At 39.1% G+C, this 23,275-nt stretch overlaps 1 protein-coding gene across 3 annotated transcripts in view; it reads right to left on the bottom strand.

Moving 5' to 3' along the window:
- WDR47 (WD repeat domain 47) overlaps positions 1 to 23,275 on the bottom strand; it is a 61,888-nt gene that overhangs the window by 11,299 nt on the left and 27,314 nt on the right. For 2 of the 3 annotated variants that reach the window (XM_084757245.1, XM_084757243.1), the window contains exons 5-10: positions 21,851 to 22,653; positions 16,803 to 16,929; positions 15,144 to 15,322; positions 10,691 to 10,948; positions 8,117 to 8,192; positions 4,163 to 4,320 (exon numbers count right to left, since the gene is read on the bottom strand). In XM_084757245.1, coding sequence (XP_084613371.1) covers positions 4,163 to 4,320; positions 8,117 to 8,192; positions 10,691 to 10,948; positions 15,144 to 15,322; positions 16,803 to 16,929; positions 21,851 to 22,653 — 1,601 coding nt within the window. The remainder of the gene's footprint in view (positions 1 to 4,162; positions 4,321 to 8,116; positions 8,193 to 10,690; positions 10,949 to 15,143; positions 15,323 to 16,802; positions 16,930 to 21,850; positions 22,654 to 23,275) is intronic. The other variant, XM_084757244.1, reaches the window with a different exon arrangement.

The following is a 23,275-nucleotide window of genomic DNA, read 5'->3' as shown; positions in this document are numbered from 1 at the left end:
TAAATGTGGGTGACACTTACCCAACAGAGAGTAGATTATTAGACTTCCAAAATCATAAAAAGAATATAAATCGTCTTGTATCCTATTTTCAGTAAATTTATTTAAAGTTATTTCAGTAAATTTGTTATTTTACAGTAAAATTATAACTATTATATAAATCTCTCATTTCAGATCACATAATAAATAGGATATAAATAAATATATAGAATATATATTAAATTTCCATTATCTTATTCTTCATAAATTTTTCTCAGAAAAAAACAAAGGTTAATATAAACTAAAAAGTGAAATAAATATTTATTAACAAGTAATAAACAATGTGCCTGAGTTTAAGAAAGGTGAGAAGCTGAGCATGGTGGCGCACACCTATAATTCCAGCACTCAGGGAGGCTGCTGAGTTTCGAGGACAGCCTGGCCTACAAAGTAAGTCCAGGAAGCCAGGACTACACAGAGAATCACTGTCTTGAAAAATGAAAAAAAACAAAACAAAAACAACAACAACAAAAAAAGGGCAAGAAATGGATAAAAATAAAAAAGACCTACGATCTCTTTCCAGAGCTTAAAACTCTAGCCGACATAGATAATGTCATGACTACTCTGTGTGAGTCATTGTGGTAGAGTATTAGGTTTTGAGCTCAGAGATAGGAAGAGTTGTTTCCTAGAAAGTGATAAGTCAGAGAACAGCTGCAGGGAAAAGACGATACGGACCAGAAAGTGCTTGCTGAGAAGGTGGCATGGTCCCAAGCTCAAGGCTAACTTCAAACAAACACAAACCATGACACTAACTCTACACATGGCTGTGTCCCCCTAACTACTGCTAACTTCCATTCCCTGTTCTAAAATTCTGCTTTCTCTTTTTCAAGTATTTCTACTTAGTAAAACAGAGCTGGAGAGGCAGTTCACTGGCTAGGAGTATTTGCTGCTCTTGTGGAGGCCCTGGGTTCAGTTCCCAGCACCCACATGACTGTTAGCAACTATCTGTAACTCTTTTCTGGCTTCTGTGGGTACTATATCATGTGTTGCACTTACAAACATGCAAGAACACATATATACATAAAATATAAATAAATGAATCTACTTATTAATACAATGAGCATCAAAAAATTTAACACTATGAACTAACAGGAGCTCTATTATTCCTTTCCCTAGTTTTTAATTTTTAATTTATGCATGTATGTGTGTGCCTGCATGTATTCAGGTTTCCTCAGAGGCAAGAATGAGATTTTGGACCCCCTGGAACCGGAGCTAACAGATGGTTGTGAACCACCAATGTGAGTACTAAGAACTGAACTCTGTCCTCTGCAAGAGCATCAAGTGCTCTCAAACCACTCAACTATCTCTGTAGCCTCTTATCTAAGTCTTTAAATGCTTTCACAGGGCAAAGGTCAAAATTACTATTTATTTAATTATTATTCATATAAAGAGATAATAAAAAATACTATGAAAACTCCATCAATTCTGTTCTGTTAGGATTTTAATAAGTCTTAAAATATTCTTTTAAAAATGGAACTGTTAGCTGGGCAGTGGTGGCGTACACCTTTGATCCCAGCACTCAAGAGGCAGAGGCAGGTGGATCTGAGTTCGAGGCCAGTCTTGTCTACAGAGTGAGTTCCAGGACAGCCAAGGCTACCCAGAGAAATCCTATCTTGATTTTTCCCCCAAGGTGGTGTTTCTCTGCATAACAACTCTGGTTGTTCTGGACTCTCTTAGTAGACCAGGCTGGCCTTGAACTCACAGAGATCTGTGTGCCTCTACCACTCACCCCACCCGCCAGTGCTGATATTAAAGGTGTGCACCACCACGCCCAGCTCAAAACCCTATCTTGAAAAACCAAAACATTGGTACTGTTAACCCAGCCGAAAGCCCATGATACGGGTATATCACAGGCCCTGGGGGGTAACCTACTACTGATGTTTTGCTAAATGGTCATGCTGTCAAACTGCCATCTAAATATTTATGTTGATACTCACAGATCTGTGCTGCTCTCAACTTTGTGAGAGAAGCCTTTTTGCAGTGGCAATAGTTAATGCAGATATGTATCTGGTCAAAGTGCTGAGAATAGCAATTGTCAGTGCTCAGCTCTACTGAGACAGCCACACCGCCCAGCAGACCATTAGAGAAGGGGAAGGGTGTTACAAAAGGCCGTTTTCTATACATGGCACGGCCATTGCACTCATCAACTCAGCAGCTGTGCTTACCTAGACACGAAAAGGCCAAGCCAGTCAAAGCTGCAGCAATGGACCAGAGAGGGGCTCATGAAACCCGCTGCTGGTTGAGGAACTATTAGCAGCTGATGGCTGTTAGCAGAGGGAGACGTGGTTTTCTCTGGGAGTGTTGGCACTGGTAGGCCCATAATCATACGTAAATGGGAAACACTAACTAACTAGAGTCAGTATCTATTTAACTTAAAAAAAAAAGTATATGAAGTTAGAAGGGGGATGTTCGGGAGAGGCTTAGAAGGAGTTAAAGGGGGGAGAAAGAGTGGATTACATACATGTGTGACACTCCCGAATAAGTAGTACATGCTAAAAATTGCTTAAAAGTCCAAAACAGAGCTGGGTGTGGTGGCACACGCCTTTAATCCCAGCACTCAGGAGGCAGAGGCAGGTGGATCACTGTGAGTTCGAGGCCAGCCTGGTCTACAAATTAAGTACAGGACAGGCAAGGCCACACAGAGAAACACTGTCTCAAAAAACCAAAAAGAAAAAAGGAAAAAAAAAAGTCAAAACAATATGCTGCATAATACTTGTAATACTTACAACTTTTAGCTTTATATGGCTTATTTGCTTGGGTATCTTTCTTTCTATATGAAAACTAATTTCTTCTAGATAGGCATATACTCAAACTTTTTTTACTTGAAGCAACAGCATACAAACTACCACGTGGATGAAAAGCCGCTGCTCTAACAGCCTGTGTGTCTTCTAGAGTGCTAATACAAACAGTTTGATTTCCCTAACACACAAAAATTTACCAAGTAGCTCATAATCTCTTTTGTTGGGTGGGGGGGTCAAGACGGGGTTTTACTGTGTAGCCTTGGCTGTCCTGGACTCACTTTGTAGACCAGGCTGGCCTCGAACTCACAGAGCTCCATCCACCTGCCTCTGCCTCCTGAGTGCTGGGATTAAAGAGGTGCGCCACCACGCCTGGTGCTCATGATCTTTATAACGCTCCTTTTTAATCTTGTTTTACGTGTATATTTTGACTGCATGTATGTTTGTACATCGCTTCTGTGCCTGTGCCTGGTGTCCCTGGATATTGGCTGTCCTGGAGTTATAGATGATTGTGAGCCACCATATGGGTACTGGGACTCCAAGCCAGGTCCCTTTGAAGAGAAACTAGTGCTCTTAACTGCTAAGCGATCTCTCCAGCCCTATAATGCTAGTTTATTCATAGCAGACATTCTAATAAAAAAAAAAAAGACAAGACAAAAACAGTACCTTAGCAAAAAGTTCCAATCTAGATTCTTGTGAAGTTACATCTAAAACAAAAAAATTGTTTTTTGCCGTGTTGGAGACTGAATCTAGTCCAGTGCTTTATGTATCATAGACAAATACTATGCCACCACTGAACTATAAGTAATGTATATTACCATCTCCACAGCATATCTTTTATCTTATAATCCTATAATGCCAGATCCTATAATTTGCTAGAAGAAGAGTGTAAAATGAAATTTTAATTTCTGTAGGTTAAAAAATGCCCAAATATCAGCAATTGCTACAGTTTATCTGACGTTGCTCTGAGATGACAGGAGATATAATTCAGGGTTTGGTGGCAGGTCTCCCTGCAAAGGGGCAAAGGCAGAAGAATCTGGACTCAGGCCAACCTATGTTACAACAACAATGCTGCCTCAAAAGAAAAAAAGTTTATATTTTATCAATCTGTAATGAGCCATAATCTAGTTTTGGTTACACATCATTTAGATGGAATGTAAGAACTTGGCAGATTAAAAAAAAAATGTGTTGGAAATCAGAAAGACTTACTGATGTGAAATGGCATACTCAGAAATATTTTATGGAAAAATGAATAAATTAATAATGATGGATATATTTCCTAAGCACTAATTAATATAGCTTAACAGAAGGAAATGACAAATATGAGGAAACAACCAACATAGCTAACTGAAAACTTGGACACATAGAAGAACACAAACAGCTAGTCTTACCTTGGATCAATTTTTTCTGGGTAGGCACATACTCTCAGAGTTTTTGAATTTGAACCAACAGCATACAAACTACCACTTGGATGAAAAGCCACTGCTCTAACAGCCTGTGTGTCTTCTAGAGTGCTAATACAAACAAACTGCTTTTTTGACTTGTCATCCTATGGAAAGAATGAATATAGAAGTCATTATACAGAAAAATCAAGCTTGAGTCACCTTCATTCCACTTTAAATTTAGTTCAACCTTATTATTCCTGCCAATAATCTTTTAAGTGACAAATCCAAGTTAAACATAATGTTTCTAGCTTTTGCTAATCATTACTAGTCAGATTAAAACAAAATATGGGGCCTGGAGAGAGAGCTCAGCAGTTAAGAGCACTTGCTGCTCTTGTAGAGGCCCCAGGTTCAGTTCCTGGCACCCACATAGCAGCAGTTCAGCATCATGTATCACTCCAGTTCATGGGGAACTGATGCCCTCTTCTAACCTCCTCAGATATCAGGCATGTATGTCATTACATACATATATGTAGACACAAGTAGTACTGCCTCAAAAGAAAAAAAATGTATATACATTCTCAATCTATAATGAGCCTTACTGTTTTTTGTCTTACATTGTTCCACTGGAATATAAGAACTTTACAGATAAAATATATAAATACCAAAAAAATAAAATTGTACCTAATGCAAAACACTCATAAAGTAACAAATGAGTCTTTAAAAATGAAGAGCTCTGGCTGCTCTTCCAGAGGACCTGAGTTCAATTCCCATCAAACGCACATTTATAAATCCCGTTGCAGGGAACCTGGTGCCCTGTATTAGCCTCTGTGGGCATCTGGTACACACATGGTGCACAGATATAACACAGGAAAAACACTCATGCACATAAATAAACATTAAAATTAAAACATCATGGGGATGGAGAGATGACTCAGAGGTTAAGAACACTGTGTGCTCTTCCAAAGGTCCTGAGTTCAATCCCTAGCAACCACATGGTGGCTCACAACCATCTATAATGAGATCTTGTGCCCTCTTCTGGCATGCAGGCACACATGTGGGCAGAATACTATGTAAATAATAAATAAATCTTTTAAAAAATTATAACATCAGACTGTATACTCCCACATTAAGCTATCTTTAACTTTTGGAGCTGGGGAACTCATATATGTCTAGGTCTAGCAAAAACAACAGAGCAGCCAGGTGGGGTAATCCCAGCACTCGGGAGTCAGAGGCAGGCGGAGCGCTGTGAGTCTACAAAGTGAGTCCAGGACAGCCAATGTTACACAGAAAAACCCTGTCTTGAAAACCCAAAAACGCCCCCCAAAAAAACCAACACCCCCCCCCAAAAAAACCAGAGCATCACTTTGTTCTAGTAGGAAATTCATGGGGTACTAGTCGAGAAACGGAGGTAGGAGAAGTAGTTCTAGACCAGAATGGGCAACACAGTCAGTGATCTTTCAAGAAAAAAAAAAGAAATATAAAAGGCTATTATTAACTTAATACACTTATAGTTATAAATAGACAGCTTACAGCAATTAATATTTTAGCATTTCAAACTGAAATTGTAGAATGGCCATTTAAAATGATGAAAGTGATATTAATCAAAATATTTGAGTTTCATGCTTATTTAAATGTCAGTCTCTGTCTATAGCAATCTCCCAGAGAAAAGACTTCCAAAGTTCCTGCTCTTTTGTCCTTTAAAATAGCACTGCTAGCTGGGCAAGGTGATACATACCTTTAATCCCAGGAGAGGCAGAAGCAGGCGGATCTCTGTGAGTTCGAGGCCAGCCTGGTCTACAAAGTGAGTCCAGGACAGCCAGGGCTACACAGAGAAACCTTGTCAAAGACAAAAAACAAAACAAAGAACTAGCGCTGCTCTACCTTGAGCAGGACTGACTGGTCCTGGACCAGGGATCGCCAGACAGCATGGTTGACAGCCTTAATGTAATCTTTTTTTTTTTTTTGGTTTTTTCGAGACAGGGTTTTTCTGTGTAGCCTTGACTGTCCTGGACTCGCTTTGTAGTCCAGGCTGGCCTCGAACTCACAGCGATCCACCTGCCTCTGCCTCCCGAGTGCTGGGATTAAAGGCGTGCACCACCACGCCCGGCTTATGTAATCTTGTCTTTGGAAAATATCATTGTCAAGTATGCAAAAAGGGCAAATCACTTCCGCCCTATTAATAGCCTAGAAACCGACAATGACCAGTGAAGGGACTGTCTCTCTTAATACCCAAGCGTTTATGCATAAAAACAATGGGCATCCTTAGGGACACGAGGGGAAACTAATACTTATATAAACTAAAACTAAAATATAGTAATGTAAATATACTATGTAACATATTTAATATATTCTTCTATATATTCCAAGTGCTGGGATTAAAGACATATACCACTACCGCACAGCTAGTATGTTTTTCTTTAAAGATTTATTTATTATTATGAATACAGTGCTCTGTCTATATGTACACCCACAGGGCAGAAGAGGGCATCAGATCACATTATAGATACTTGTGAGCCACCATGTGGGTGCTGGGAATTGAACTCAGGATCTCCTGAAGAGGAGTGAGTGCTCTTAACCGCTGAGCCATCTCTCCAGCCCAGTGTATTTTTCTTAATTCTGTTATTTGTATGAACTGTTAGTCCATGTATAGGAAATGGATATGGAAGTGTATAGTATGAGGAGATAAGAGAAAAAAAAAAAGGATGGGTTCATTAAATACCCTTCCGAACATTATTATTAAGAGTTTCTTTAGCACTTGGGAGGCAGACGCAGGTGGATCTCTGTGAGTTCAAGGCCAGCTTGGTCTACAGAGAGAGGTTCAGGACAGCCAAGGCTACACAGAGAAACCTTGTCTGGAAAAATCAAAACAACAACAACAACAAAAGTTTATTTATTGCAGAAGTAAAATAAGTTGATTTTATTTGTACCACAGTGTTTTTTTAAAAAATATGTATCCATTTGCATAACAGGAGACTTCATATAAAAATCAGATGCTAGCTTTTCTTGATAAACTGGAACTACCAGTATTGTGCATTTCTTTAAACAAGGAACAAGAGCCAGGCGTGGTGGCACACACCTATAATCCCAGAACTCGGGAGGCAGAGACAGGTGGATCGCTGTGAGTTCGAGGGTCCAGGATAGGCAAGGCTACAGAGAAACCCTGTCTCAAAACAAACAAACAAACAAAAAAACCAAAAAACAAACAAACAAACAAAAAACAAGGAACAAATATTGCTGAGTACTTATCATGAAAATGGTAGACATTATTCATTTGTTTTGATTCCTATAGGCATCTGAAAACATACTCTTATTTATAAGGTTAAATTTTGAGCTAGTGAAGACAAGACAGAATATTCTAGTAGGAAAGGTTATCTGATTCCAAAGTACAAAATGTGCTGAGATGAAAGGTCCAGTAGAAATACTTGATCCAAGTATAAATATCTGATCAAAGCCACCATAAAGTTCAGAGCGTAGCACAAAGTCTCAGCTTGAAAATTCAAGGTCACCACTAGGCCACTAATATGAATGCTCACAAATGTTGTTTTCATTTTTAAATTAACATATTATTTGTATGGGTGTACACATATGCAGACAGAGGCTTATCACCTCGTCAAGCTTGGTGATAATCACTGTTCCCCACTGAGACAGCCATCACATTGAACCCCCAAATGTGTTTTCAAAAACAAACTCTCCACTTAGTTCAGTGAGATCTACCCAACTACTTCCAGATAAATAAGACTACCTCTGCAGTTTTTTTTGAAATAAGAATCTTTACAGTAGGACATGGTGGCACACACCCTTAATCCCAACACTCAGGAGGTAGAGCATGCAGATTACTGTGCAGTTGAGGCCAGCCTGGTCTACACAGCAAACCCATGTCAGCCAGAGCTACACAGTGAGACCTTGTCTCAAAAAACATTTTTTTTTCTTGGTAATACAAACACACAAACAAAACATTACCTCTTCCCCTTTTGATCTTGACAGATTCCCTGAAGAATCTCCAAGAGACGGCTTAATGACAGAATGTTCTGATGAGCTGTGGGAACAGAAGTACAAATAAAGTTTACTCTGAAATTCAAAAAAGAAGCTAAGTGAATTTAACCTTTCAATCTTTATTTTTTTCTCTTAGCAAATCACTGTCAGTAATTCCATTCTAAGCTACTACATGGGGACACTTGGGGGCTCTGGATTTGGTGATACCAAGGAGATGTAAAGAGAAGGCAAGATGCCATTCTGGAAAGTAGGTCAAGACTCTACACTGTACAATGAAGGGTCAAAAATTTCCTCTGCTTGTCCCTGTCTACAAGACTTAATCCTGCCCCAAGCACAAGCCTAGAAATTGCTCTTGAAGAAAGTTACCTGGCCTTGGAGATAAAAATCAAAATTAACAGTTATCCCTTATTATAACAGTATTCCCACTTACTCCTCATTTTGCAAGGCCAAAGACAATCACCATCACAAGCAGCTATTCTAATAAGTTTAAGAAAACTCCTCAGAAATTACAGACAGCCAAAGGCTCTGAAATACTTGAAGAAGTGGTCCTCAAGAAAGTCAGAGACTAAAGCAAGCAAGAAAAGTACAACACTTCATAGAACAAAGCCCTAATCCTAAAAACATATTATATCCTTTATAGACAAGAAGATTTAATCTCAGAAACAAATGCAATATATTTTTAAGGTAAATTTTTAGACAATGAAAACTCACTTAATTAAAACATCGCATCAGGGGGAAATCAATAGAAAATAAAGGTGAAGAACTCACTAAACATTTTTTTTTAAACACTTTTTCTAATTTCTTAAAACTTAAGTTTCTAGCTTTAAAAGTGCCATGGAAGATTCCACAAAATAAAATTATAAAACATCAGGGGAAAAACAAGCCAAAAATGTCAGAGCAGAAAAAGTAACAGGCCTTGCACAAACGATCAAGAATAAAAAAAAAAAAAGAAAAAGAAACAAAAAAAAATTAGACCTCTTCATAAGAGCTGTGAAACTGGAAGATCATGTCGCAGGGCTTTGAATACTGAGAAATGGTTACCAATCCCCATCTATACCAACACTGTGAAATACAGTGAACGTAAGCAGATATACAAGGTGTGAGAAACTTTACTTCTGACATATAGCCCTTTTTAAGAACTACATGAGATACTACAGACAGGGATCCAACAACACGGGGAAAAGCAAAAGAAGATCCCAGGAAGATGATGTTGAAAGTCCCAGGATTCTCTAGACCTGTTTGTTTGCTTTATTTTTGTTTAAAGAAAAAAGAAAAATGGCTTAAAGCCAATAAATAAAAGCAAGAATTATCCTGAAGCCATGTCTCAGAGAGAAAAAAGGTAACAAATCATTGGATGCTTTTTACCTTGAGATGGGTGTTGTTTTTACATTTATTTACATGTTTGTGTGCACAGGTATATGCCATGCTGTGTGCATGTGTGCATGCACGGGTGTGTGCTATGTTGTGCATGTGGAGGTCAGGGTGTTAACTTGCTGTCTTCTCAGATCTGAGGACCTTTGAATAAAGCATAACTTTAAGATTTAGTTTCTGGAGGCTGGAGAGACGGCTCCGCAGTTAAGAGCAGTGACTGCTCTTCCAGAGGAGGCACCACATGGTGCCCCATAACCATCTATAGTCTGCTGATTCCCTCTTCTGGGTGCATGAAAACAGGGCACTCATATACATAAAATAAATAAAATTTTAAAATAAAAAAAAGATTTAGTTCCTGTCTTTACTCATGGACACTTGTGTAACAGCCTGGGATCCAGTATCTCAGTTATAAAAGTAGAATATGACATTAATTACAAGGCTAATTCCTACAAGTACCCAAGTGTCACACTTCTAAATTAACCACACCCGAGAAGTGTTTTATGGTGATGCAAGAAAATACCGATTGACTATTCTCAATGCACAAATCAACCCTGTTTACTAGTGAAACAAAGACAAAAATGTTCTAAGTAGTGAAAACATAAATATGCAAATGTTTAGTTGCTACAATTTTTTCATAGTTGCCAAAACTGTCTTTCTATAATTACTCTAGCATGTTGTAAAAACACACTCTTGTTCACTAAAAAAAAAAAGTCTGTGAAATTATCTGTTGAAAATGTCAGAGGTGTAGCTGGATGAGGTAGCACTCAGGGAGTCAGAGTCAGGCAGATCAAGGCCAGCATGGTCTACAACTGAGAACAGAGAAACCCTGTCTTGAAACAAACAAAAAAGAAAGAAAGAAAGAAAATGTCAAAGGCAAAGGAGGTAAAAATCAAGATGAAGCCTAAAACTAAAGACTCTCTCAATAAGATGGTTTACTAAAAAAAAAAAAAAAAAAAAAAAAAAAAAAAAAACTGTCTTGGTTCTGGGTCTTACCAAAAAGGAAAACAGACAGCAAAGAAGACTATAAAGAGATTAAAAGAGACACGTGAAGGCAGATCAGAGGGAAATTGGGAGAAACCCTCAACTCTCTGTAAGGCTCCAAAGACAAGTTCATGTTCCTATCATTACAGCAAGTAGTGAGCATTTCAAGTTTTATAGTCAAGCACTTACTTCTGGCTTCCACAGGGTGATTCTTCAAGAAAAGGGATGTGATTTGTTGATCCAGGATTACGAGGAGTGCTTGTGTGAATATCTGAAGTATCGTGTATTAACCTTTGACTGGAATCCTGGGGTGGCGTACTAAAGCTAGTCACAGAAGAACTATTTGATCCATTGTTTTTGCTCCCAGTGCACTGTTGGTTGAGCACTGGCACCTCATTACTAAGACTATCCATTCCAACATTTAATTCACCAAGCTTTTGAATAGACCTAAAAAAGTAAACAGCACAGGTAGTTTGTTTTTTTAATGTAGTATGAAACATTCTTAATGCATCTAAAGCTAAAAGCTTGACAAGTCAAACACACGCACATATGTAATCTAGGGGAAATTTTATTTTAAAAATGGTCATCATCAACATAAGATATAACCAAGATACTAAAAAAGATAATCCAATTTCCCCCCACAGCACCACACTGTAAAGAAGACAGGCTCAGAAGTAAAGCACATTGCTTAGTATATGTGATGTTTTGGATTAAAAAAAAAAAATAGCAGCTGGTCTGGAGGGATGGCTCAGCAGTTAAGAGCATTGAATGCTTTTCCATGGAACCTGGGTTCAATTCCCAGCACCCACATGGCAGATCACAACTGTCTGTAGCTCCTCTGTAGTTCCAGAGGATCCAATACCCTCACACAGACATACATGCACTCAAAATACCAATGTACATAAAATTAAATTATTTTTTTAAAAAAGCTGTCAGGAAGCAGTGATACATCCCTTTAATCCCAGCACTGGCGAGGCAGATCTCTGAATTTGAGGCCAGCCTGGTCTACAGAGTTCCAGGACAGGCAAAGCTACATAGAGAAACCCCTGCCTCAAAAAAAAAAAAAAAAAAAAAAAAGGCTTAATATCAAAATATTGTCAATAATACTATCAAGGTACCAAATTTTCTTCTAATAAAATAGGTTATTTTCATTTCATTTATCTCTATCTGCAGTAATGTCCTGTTGACTATAACATGGATGATAAGAGCAGCCTGTTGTTCAGATCTGCATTTATTCGCTCATCCTTTAAGTATCATTTGCCAGACTCTGATGGGGCACTGGAGAGATAAAATGGGTACTAAACAACGTGACCTCACTATTCCTCTCTCTAATAATCTCTCATCTGCGTTGCCTGACTCCTTCTGGGGGGCTCAGGCTTATGAAAAGCACGTAGAGGAAAGTACCAGGCTCTCTCAGATCTAGGCTGCCTTAACGGCATACATCTGTAATCCATCAGGAGGGATGCTAAGGCAGGAGGATAGGGCCATCTTGGCCTACATAGTGAGACCCTCAAAAAACGCTTAGGTCTAGGGCTGACCCAGGATCACCCCTTCAGGCAAGAGTCAGTATGAGAGAAGACTAACACAAGCGGTGTGGTTATGGAAGTGTGGTGGTTCTTTGTGCTCTCTCCTTTCCCTTTACTGACCGCTGTATGTATGTTTGGTTTTTGAAGTCTTTTACAAAAGGCAAGCATGGCTGAGGCTATCCTGAATTACAGAGAGACATCATCAACTAAAAAAACAAAAATATAACAAGAATCAGGAAAAATTCAATGTTTATTAAATACTTATTAGGTACAAATTTAATTAGAATTTCCCAATTATGTTTTTATAAACCATTAATCCTGTGATATGCTTCCTGCCCCACCCAAAAAAAAAAAAAACACCTAAGTAAATTTGGACATTAAGTGTAAAGAGACTTCAAAATGCTCAGATCAGTCTGATTGTCATTTGGGGGTTTCTTTCTTTCTTCCTTTTTGAGTCAGGGTCTCAATTTATAGCCCAGTGTCTTAAAGTAGAGCAGGATGAAGGCAGGATGGAATATGCCTATAATAAGTGCCAAATCAGTGATGGCAATTATAATACTGATCAAACTATCAGAAGTATAACATTTTGATGCAGCACTATTAAGATGACAAAAAATTGATGTAGAAGCCATACGCACACAGGAAACTCACACACAATTATAGACATGACTATCTTATGGACTTAAATATTAATTAATCATGCTGGGTGATGATGGTGCATGCTTTTAATCCCAGCACTTGGGATGCAGAGGGAGGCAGATCTCTGTGAGTACAAGGTCAGTCTGGTCTACAGAGTGAGCTCCAAGACAGCCAGGACTAGACAGAGAAACACTGTCTCAAAAAAAAAATTAATTACTTAATCAATTAATGGGGAGTAGGGGAATACACGAGCCTTAGCATGCTTGTAAAGGCCAGAGGACAACTTGCAGGAGTGGTTTCTCTCCTTCTGCCATGTGGGTCATAGGGACTGAAGTGAGGTCATCAGGAGAGGCAGCAGGGGCCATCTCACTGGTCCAACAGCCTATCTATAGCATAGACCATCTTTACTTTTACTCTCTAATTACCAATGAAATTGAAAGCGACTGTTTAACAACAAATAAACTCTAGCTAGACCTGGTGGCTCAAGCCTATGATTCCAGCAGTTGGAAGACAAGAAACAGACAGATTGCTGTGAATTTAATGCTAGGGCGGTCCTCATAGCAAGTTCTAGGCCGGCCAAGGTTACAAGCCAGACCCTCTCTCAAAAAAACAAAACAGATAGAGCATTCATATACAAAAAAATAAATAAATAAAACCTTGGGTTAAAAAAAAGAATAAACCACAAAAAGCAAAAACACTAGCAACAAAAAAATAAATATGCTCCAGACTGAAATTAACTTACTTTATTTCTATTTCTGATTGTGTTAAGGAATGAACCCTCCTGGACAGTCTATTTCTACGGGAGCACATCTCAATCACCACTGACCATCAACAGCCTTTTGGTCCTTTATCCCTGAATTCACTGTGAGCTGTCCCTCTTTGGAAAGTCATATAGCAACCATGGATTTTGTGGGCATGAAGAAGATATTCTAAACCAACAAGTGGCAATTCATTGGATTAGGATCGTCTAGACAGGCAGTAGCTTGATCCAAGATGGGAAGAAAACACTCTCCAGGGATGGAGAGATGACTCAGCAGTTAAGAGCACTGCCTTTCTTCCAGAGGACCCAGGTTCAGTTCCCAGCACCCACATGGTAGCTCCCAACTCTCTGGCTCCAGCTCTGAGGAATCCTATGCCCTCTTCTGACCTGCTTGAATACCTACCAGACATGCAGGTGGTACATATACACACACATGCATGTGGCAAAACACTCATTCACATAAAATTAAATAAATGTATAAAATACATAAATAATAACAGAAATAATTTTAAAAAGAAAGTGAGTGCTGAGGCCTACTTAGATTGTGAGATCATCATCACAGTCACTCCTTGTGTGGAGATTTGATGATAGGGTCGATCTCAGGCTCAAATGATGTACACAACACTGAGAGTCAAGCACATTACTCCTAACACTGATGAACAAGACAGACTGAAGTCATCACTGTAACTGCCTAGTCATAATTATGATAGATAACCCACTTTTCCTACATGCCAAAACTGGTCTAGGTACATATTCATATGTATTAGATATAGACATGCAATCTTCCAACCACCTCTGCTCATTTAAATACATGTATTGTGGTTTCTGGGTTTTTTGTTTTGTTTTGTTTTTGGGGGGTTTTTTTTTGGTTTTTAAAGACAGAGTTTCTCTATGTAGCCTTGTAGACCAGGCTGGCCTTGAACTCACAGAGATCCACCTGCCTCTGCCTCCTGAGTGCTAGGATTAAAGGCATGCACCACCACACCACCTCTTGATTTTTAAATACATTACATATATACAAATAAACTTTCAATCATTAAAAACAATAGTTAATAGTTCAAGAAGAAATTTTAAGAAAGAATCATTTTAATAAACTGAATCCAAAAGAATCTACAGATTAGCCAGGCAGTAGGGATCCAATGACTTCTTCCGGCCTCTGTGAGCACCAGGAATGCACATGGTGCACAGACCAGAGACAAAACACTAGTACAGTAAAATGTTAGCATTTAAAAAGAAAAGAAACAAAGTAATGTCTCCTGTACTCTTATTTTATCTTGGGTAGAAGTGGGATCCACCTAGCCCACCAGCTTCCAGCCCATAGCTGGTCACCACAGTGTAGCTACATTTACTTGGGCAACAAAGAGAAAACTAGATTTTGTAACTGAAAGACATTATGTAAGTCTGCATTACATAAAACATTCTAAAACCCTGAAAAGTAGCAGTTACTGTATGTTTCTTAAAGATCTCATGTGTATGAATTTGTCTGCAGGTACACAGGGGCACCATGTGTGTACCTGGTGCCACAGAGGCCAGAGGAGGAGTTGTAGGTGGTTCGGAGCCCATTGAGCCACCACACGGATGCTGGGAACCAACCCTGAGTCTCCTGTAAGAAGCAGCACGTGACCTTAACTGTGAGCCACCTCTCCAGACCCAGCCTTCACCGAGCACTCTGAATGGCTTTAAGTGAATCTCCTATTCACAGTGACAGGCAACAGACCTATTAAGGAATTGTTCAGTGAGGTTCTGCTGCTGATCAGGGCCGTCTTCTTGGTTCACACCTCCTTCAAGTAGCATCTGCTGGTATATCTGCCGCTGCTGCTCCTTCTGTTCTAAGTGCTGCTGGTAGCGCAGTCTTTGCCTATAATACTCCTGAAACTGTTCGGTGGAATCTCGAAGCTTAAAAATATTAGAAAAACAATACATGTCAACAGACCATTATTGAATTATGTTTCTTCAATTTCATCTATAAAATTACAACTAGGACAATTTAAAAATTACATTGCTCTTTGAAAAAATAACATAGCATCCACATGTTAACGGTCACAGACTAACAGCTCCTTTGCTTTACTCTGTACCAGCTGACTGAAATGACAGGTTACTGTGTGCTCCTGACTGAAGTAAACATGCAAACAGTTAAACAGGCACACAGTCCAGGAGTACACATGCAGACGATGATAAACTTGGCATTCATTAAATTACATACATTTTGAAAGACTGTATTACTACTTAGAAAAATATTAACCTTATCAATATTTAATACTAAACATGTAATATTTTTCTATAGATAGAAAAATGTGTTTGTCTAAAAACTGGGTTTTATGAGTAAAAGCTGGTTTTAAATTCAGCAGTCTCAATATTTCCCATTCATCTTCCTAACCAATTATTTAAGGCTGGAAAGATGGGCCAGTGGGTAAAGGTGCCTACCAGACAAGCCGACAACCTGAGTTTGAGTCTGGAGAGAACCAACTACCACAAATTCTCTTCTGACCTACACACATGCATGCGTATGCACATACACAAACACACATACACCAGGAATTATTTTTTAAAGGAAATATCACATTTAACACTTGGAATAGCACATAAAACTTATATTCTATGTATGTTATAATACAATTTCCTGTCAGAAACACATAAAAATAGAACCTTAGATTTAGAAAAAAGTTATTGTTCTCCAGTATACATTTCCAATTTCTTGTTTATTAAATAATAAGAAAAATTAGAGTATGCCTTTAAAATCAAAAGTAGGCACACTTAATATAAATTTGATTATTTGAGTCATGAAATGCCAATATGTGGCATTTTTTATTTTTATTTTTTTTATGTTGTAAAGGAGTTTATTAAATGAGCATGGGGAGAGGAGGAAAGGGGGGAGGGTACCCCAGAGAAAGAGAGACAGAAAGAGTAAGAAGAAGAGAGACAGGAAGAGTAGACAGAGGGTAAGGGGGAAGAGGGAGAGAGGGCCATTTTAGATTTTTTATAAATTCCTCTACTTAAAAGTGTAAAATAAGTGACAATTAAACATACTATAAATTCTTTGGAGACAAGCCAGAAAATGAGCCAATAATAAGACTATATAAAATTGAGGCAGGAGAGAAGGCTCAGTGGTTAGGAGCACTGACTGTTCTTCCGGAGGACCCAGGTTCAATTCCCAGCACCCAGATGGCAGCTCACAATTGTCTGTAACTCCAAAATCTGACACCCCACAGACATGCAATACACATAAATTAAAAATAAATACATTTAAAGAAAAAGAATATATAAAATCATTGTACTATTCCAAAATATTAAAAATCTCTTAAATTTTATACAAGAAATACTATTGATTTTTACATAGAGAAGAAATTTGAAGCACATTACAGTCAGTAAATATTACCTCGTTCTTTTCTTGTTTAGCTGGCACTGGATTCTGTGCTCCATTTGCAGGCTCTTTTTCTGACCCTGAGCCCTGGCACACTGGCTCACCGCTCACAGGCTGCTGGGCCTCAACAGGTGTGTCACTTCTTCCAAAAAAAGTAGAAAAACAGAGATAGGAGGAATTTTACTTGCATTAAAAAAGACTATTAAAGATTTAGTGTTTATCTATTATAAAAAAAATAGATGTCTTTATTCTTTTCTTTCTTTTGTTTTTCGAGACAGGGTTTCTCTGTGTAGCCTTGGCTGTCCTGGACTCACTTTGTAGGCCAGGCCGGCCTCGAACTCACAGCAATCCACCTGCCTCTGCCTCCCGAGTATTTTTTTCTTAAATAAAGAAAATGCTTTCAAAATATAGAGCATGTTTAGACATCCTTTTTTTTTTTTTTTTTTTTTTTTTTTTTTTTTTTGAGACAGGGTGCTTGCTCTGTGCTCTCAAATTCTTGTATTCAAGAGATACTCAGATCCCCACATGCTGCAGCTGAGGTGTCACTGCAATGCCAAGGTAGGACACATGTTTACTGGAGAAGCAGGGTCTCTAACTTAACATCAGTAGTATGTGTTTTCAGAAAATTCATTTTCATTCTTTGTCACTCAGATTCATCAACAAACTAGATATAGGCTGGATATTTAATACCTATATTATCTTTATGAAATATGAATTGTAATTTTGTTATTCATTCCTTCTCATAAGTTTCTATAGAGTTTTAAGACTTTTTAGAGTTTATTAAGAGAGATTCTCTAGCTTATTTACACTGAACATAAAAAGAAAACAGATCTTTCTAATTATTTTTTCTTTTTCTTTTTTTGGTTTTTCGGGGCAGAATTTCTCTGTATAGCCCTGGCTGTCTGGAGCTCTGTAGACCAGGCTGACCTCAAACTCACAGAGATCCACCTGCCTCCACCTCCCAAGTGCTGGGATTAAAGGCGTGTGCCAGCACTGCCGGGCCAGATTTTTCTACTTTTTTATGATTGCTCAAGATTCTTTTATTTATTTATTTTTAATTTTGAGACAGCGTGGATGTTCTGGCAAGAGATCACAGCCAGAGACCTTCTAGGTCTATGTGATCCAGCAGGAATACAAACACATCTTTGTTTTCTTTTGTTTGTTTGTTTCGGGTTTTTGAGACAGGGTTTTACTGTGTAGCCTTGGCTGTCCTGGACTCACTTTGTAAACTAGATGGGCCTTGAACTCACAGATCCTCCTGCCCAACCCCCAATTCCCACCCCACAAAGACATGCCTCTAATCCAGGAGTCAGAAGCAAGCAGATCTGAGTTCAAGACCAGCCTGGTATAGAGCAACTTTCAGATAAAGAAAAGCCTGGGTCCAGGCGTGGTAGTACACACCTTTAATCGCAAACTATGAAGGTAAAGTTAGTTTGTAGAAGGAAGCACCCATGCTTGAAGGTAATATATAATTGAATGGTAGAAAAAAAATGACAACTCAGAGAAAGATTTGGCAGAATACGATACGCCCAACTGTCAGGAGAACGTAGAGGAAAGGGAAGCTACTTAAGGGAGCAGCACAGAAAATGAGGATAGAGGAGGCACTTTTACCAGGACAGTAAGAGAAGCAGGTTGCAGAGGCAGAAAACTCAGGGGAAGACTGAATGAGCCTGACAATAAGAAAGAGCCAGAACATTAGAGCAGATTGCTGGAGTTAGTCTGAGGCCAGGCAGAGAATAAGTCAGCTGGGAAAGGAGTTTGAGCCAGAACAGCCAAGTTGAACCAGCCAGCCCAGAGTTCAGTAAGAACAAGAAAGAGTGAGCTTACTAAGTATAAGCAGTAAGTCTCAGAGGCTGAAAACATTCTAGGCCTAGAAGCTTCCAGGACAAGGCCTAGGTTGGCAGACAGAGACAGGAAGCATCCAAGATAACAACTGAAACAGGTGAATAAAAGTTTCTTTTACAACAGTGTTCCTCTATAGCCCTGGCTGTCCTGTAACTCAATATGTAGATCAGGCTGGCTTTGAACTCAGAGCCTGCCTCTGCCTCCAAGTGCTGGGATTCAAGGTGTACAGCACTATGCCTAGCCTACCTTTCCACATTTTTAATAAATGATCTTTTAAATGGCATAATTTGAGTATTTTATGTCAGGTTATTCCTAATGTTCTTTAAAAATGTCAACAATTTCTGCTTTTCATAAATTTCAAAAATGTTAGTAATGACCCAGGTGTGGTGATGGATACCCTTAATCCTAGCACTTAGGAGGCAGAGGCACGTTGGTCTCTATGAGTATGAGGCCAGCCTGCTCTACACTGTGAGTTCCGGGCCAGCCATGGATACATACCTTGTCTCAAAAAATCAGAAAAAAAGAAAAATGTCATCTTACCTATTGCTACAAAATACAATGAAACCAACTACAGAAACTAAATGATTTTTTAAATGATTTTTCACTTTAAAGAATTTAATTATAAAGTATAGACTCTCCTAGCAGAATATATAAGGATATATAAAAACCCAGCTGTACTGATCAGGAAGGCAGTTAGTCACTGTCACAAAGGCATCCTTTACTTAGGAGCTTGTCCTTCTAACTTCCTAAGAATGTGTGCATGTGGCAGGACGCTCATCACCAGGCTGCTGTGAGTTACAATAACTGGTAGCCTTGCACACGCAGAGAACCATATACATAGAAGCAGGACTTTCTGAAAAGACTCCAATAGTCCAGAAAATAATCCGAAGGACTGAGAAAGTGAGATTACATGACACTAAAATGCTTCTGCAGAGCATAAAGACTGCCAACTATAAATCAAACAAGGGAATGATTCCTAGAATACAGAAGGAGTTACAAAAATTAAACACCGAAGATAAAAACTCACCAAATCAAAAAATGAGCTAATGATTCAACAGATAATATTCAAAACAAGAAATACAAATAGACAATAAATACTATACAGTGTTCAATGTCCTTAGTCATCAGAGAAATACAAATTAAAACTGCCTTAAAATCCCACCTAACCTCATGTTAGAATGGTTATCATCAAGAGACAAATGACGATTAAAGCTGGTAGGGTTATGGAGTAAGACCTCATACCCATTGCTGGTGAGAATTTAAACTTGTGCAACCACTATGGAAATCAAGATGGAGGTTTCTCAAAAACCTAAAAATAGAACTACCATGTAACCCAGCCATAGTACTCACAGGAGTATGTACTCAAAGGCTGCAAGTCAACACATCTAAACAGCTGCACAATTCACAACAGTAAGAAAATGGAACAACCTAGATAACTACCAACAAATGGATAAAGAAAATGTAGGGCATACACAGTGGACCACTTTATGGCCATTTTATTTCTTCCTGTACATTATACAATATGCCTTTGATAATTTGTATTTTATTTCTGATGTTATACATGTAGAATGTTTGTGATCATTTCCACCCTCCAATTACCTCTCTTATCCCTTTGATCTTCTGATGACTTGCTGCTCCTCAATTAGTTCCCCCTCCCACTTGCACATCTTTTTTTTTTCTTTTTGAGCTAGTAGCCTCAACTACTATGAGCTGGTGATTGGGATAGCCATGCCACTTCCAGAAAACAATGTTTCAAGGAACTCCTCTCCATCTTCAGGCACTTAACAGCTCACGCCAAAAACACCTTTGATGATGTTTCCTGGGTCTTGAAGAGGGTATAGATGTTCCATTTTGAACTAAGCACTCAGCTGGGTGTGGTGGCGCACGTCTTTAATCCCAGCACTCGGGAGGCAGAGGCAAGTGCATCTCTGTGAGTTCGAGGCCAGTCTGGTCTACAAAGTGAGTCCAGGACAGCCAAGGTTACACAGAAAAACCCAGTCTCAGAAAACCAACCCCAGCACTCCCCAAAAGAACTAAGCACTCAACAAACATTTGTTCTCAGTACTTTGACCATTTGTGAGTCTCCACATTAACTGTTAACCTCTGCTAAAAGAAACTTTCCAAACCCAGGCTAAGAGCAGCACTGTTCTGTGAGTATGAATATAAGTATTTAGAAAGTATTTTGGCTAGATGGTCATCCAACAAAAGACCTGAAACATACTTCCTCTAGGTCCTATAACCTCCCCAGCCATTGGCTTAGCACCAGGGATGTATTCCCTCCAATGGAGAGGGGTTTATAATTCAGTTGTCCCAAAAACAGTCTTGCCATTAGTGCACCAGTGGGTACATCTTGCTAGCAGGTCACAGTACATAATGAGCTTTTATTTGATTGTTTACTGGTTTTTCAAGACAAGGTTTCTTGTGTACCATTGGCTATCCTGGGACTTGCTCTATAGACCAGGCTGGCCTTAAACTCAGAGATGCACCCGCTTCTGCCTCCCAAGGCAACTACCACACCTGCCACAATGGGATTTTAGCCAGCCATAAGGAAAAATGAAATCATGGCATCCGCAGGAAAATGGATACACCTAAAAATTATTGTATTAAATGAAATAAGCCAGACTCGCTGGGCAGTGGTGGTGCAAGCCTTTAATACCAGCACTTGGGAGGCAGAAGCAGGTAGATCTCTGTGAATTTGAGGCCAGCTTGGTGTACAGAGCAAGTTCCAGAAAACCCACAGCTACAAAGAGGAACCCTGTCTCAAAAACAAAACAAAACAAAAAGAAATAAGCGAGACTCAGAAAGACAAATACCACATTTTCTCTATGGAGGACCTATATTTAGGATTATATTTATGTATATAGTGTATGTACAGTCATCAAACTAGAAGGGGGATCGTGACAGGGGTGGAAGGTGTCTTAAGGAAGGGGAGAAAAGGGAAAATGGAACAGATGTGTATGAAAACATAAAGGGGGAACCAGTCACAAGTGGGCAAGAGCATGGGGGAGACAGTGAAGAAGGAGACAAATCAGAACAAAGTAATAATGACACATGTATAAAATGTGTGGCATTATGAAACCCTTTACTTTGTAAGCTAACTTTAAAAATAAACTTAAAATTCTTAAAACTACCAAGTAATGAACACTAAGAGCATTTGCATGCACACTACAGGCTACTCGGAACTGACGATGTCCTTATTTTTATGAGCAAATGCTTACCGCTCAGGAGATTCTTCATAGATGCTGTGGCATTCTGTGTTCTCAAGCATGAGGCTTCTGCTGAGGTTCTGTACCCCTGGGTAGTGAAAGTTAGCAAAGGAGTGTGACATTGGAGAAGTTTTGTTCCCAAGGTCTGCGATCCTCTTATCGTGACTGGTTAGTCCACAGGTGAGGCCATCCAAAGCAGGATTGAGAGAGCGAGTCATATAGGCATCAGCTGACTGGGGTCTTCTCATTGGAGATGACGGGTAGGGAGAAAGTTTGCTTATAAGAGGAGTCAAGAGATCAGCATACGCAGCTTTTGTAGGCTTCAGAAGTTTGTCAACATGAATATTAAGCATTTTCTGTTCAAATGCACAAGAAAAGACTGAGGAAGGGAGATTCTGAAGCCAAGACAACAAACTGAGATCTAAATCATCGCACCCATTGCCACATAAGAGGTCGATGCCAAGAAGCACTTCACTTTCTGTAATTTCCTCGCCAGTTGCTTTACTCTGACAAAATTCTACGCAGCATTCATACAGCAGGCCCTTCATTACGAGCTGGAATAAGCGATTGTTACTTGCTTTAAAACCAGCCTCACTGAGCTTCCGGTCAGCAGGGATGAACTCTGCAACCATGACACAGACCTCTTCAAAGCAGTGAACTCGCGCAGTGCTGGGATTCCAGTCTTTAAATTCAGCATGATTGGTCAGACGAGGCAGGGTGAGCAGCAGGCAGAGTTTGCTGTAGTCGTCCTTAGAGGGGCAGTACTCCTCCAGAGCGTGCAGACACTGGACAGCTTCTTGCATGGTGAATTCCAGCTAAAAACACAAAGGGTGACTATAAAGAGGTGAAAGGCAAGTGATCGCCTTAAAATAAGATATGAAAGCTGAGAGTATAACAGATACATTTTGGCACCAGAGAGCATACATATCATTTGTAGAACGTGTGATAATTTTTAACTGATGATTTGTTACAACTTACAAATGAAGAATTTGGTTAATTACAAATTAAAATTCTACTTACAAAAATAGCATTCTAGCTGGGCGTGGTGGCACACGCCTTAATCCCAGCACTCAGAGAGGCAGAGGCTGGCATGGTCTACAGCGAGTTCCAGGACAGCCAAGGCTACATAGAGAAACTCTGTCCCAAAAAAACAAAAACAAAAACAAAAACAAAAAAAAAACCGCACACACAAACACAAAAATAGCACTCTAATTCACTTCAGACTTAAAATTCTTTGCAAATATTTGGACTTCAATTTCATTTTGTTAGTGTGGTTAGATACGGGCTCTCTATATAGTTCAGGCTGGTCTTGAACTCAAGCCCCTGCTGTCTTAGTCTTATGAATACTGGAATTACATTTGAGATCCTCCATGCACAGCTTTGACAATGTCAACTGTTTGAAAGAGTTGATTATTTGGTTTATCCCAAATGCAAAAG

The sequence above is a fragment of the Acomys minous genome (genome assembly GCF_964271855.1).
Source record: "Acomys minous genome assembly, chromosome: 14".
Taxonomy (NCBI): domain Eukaryota; kingdom Metazoa; phylum Chordata; class Mammalia; order Rodentia; family Muridae; genus Acomys; species Acomys minous.
This window is presented reverse-complemented; position numbering and strand designations above follow the sequence as displayed.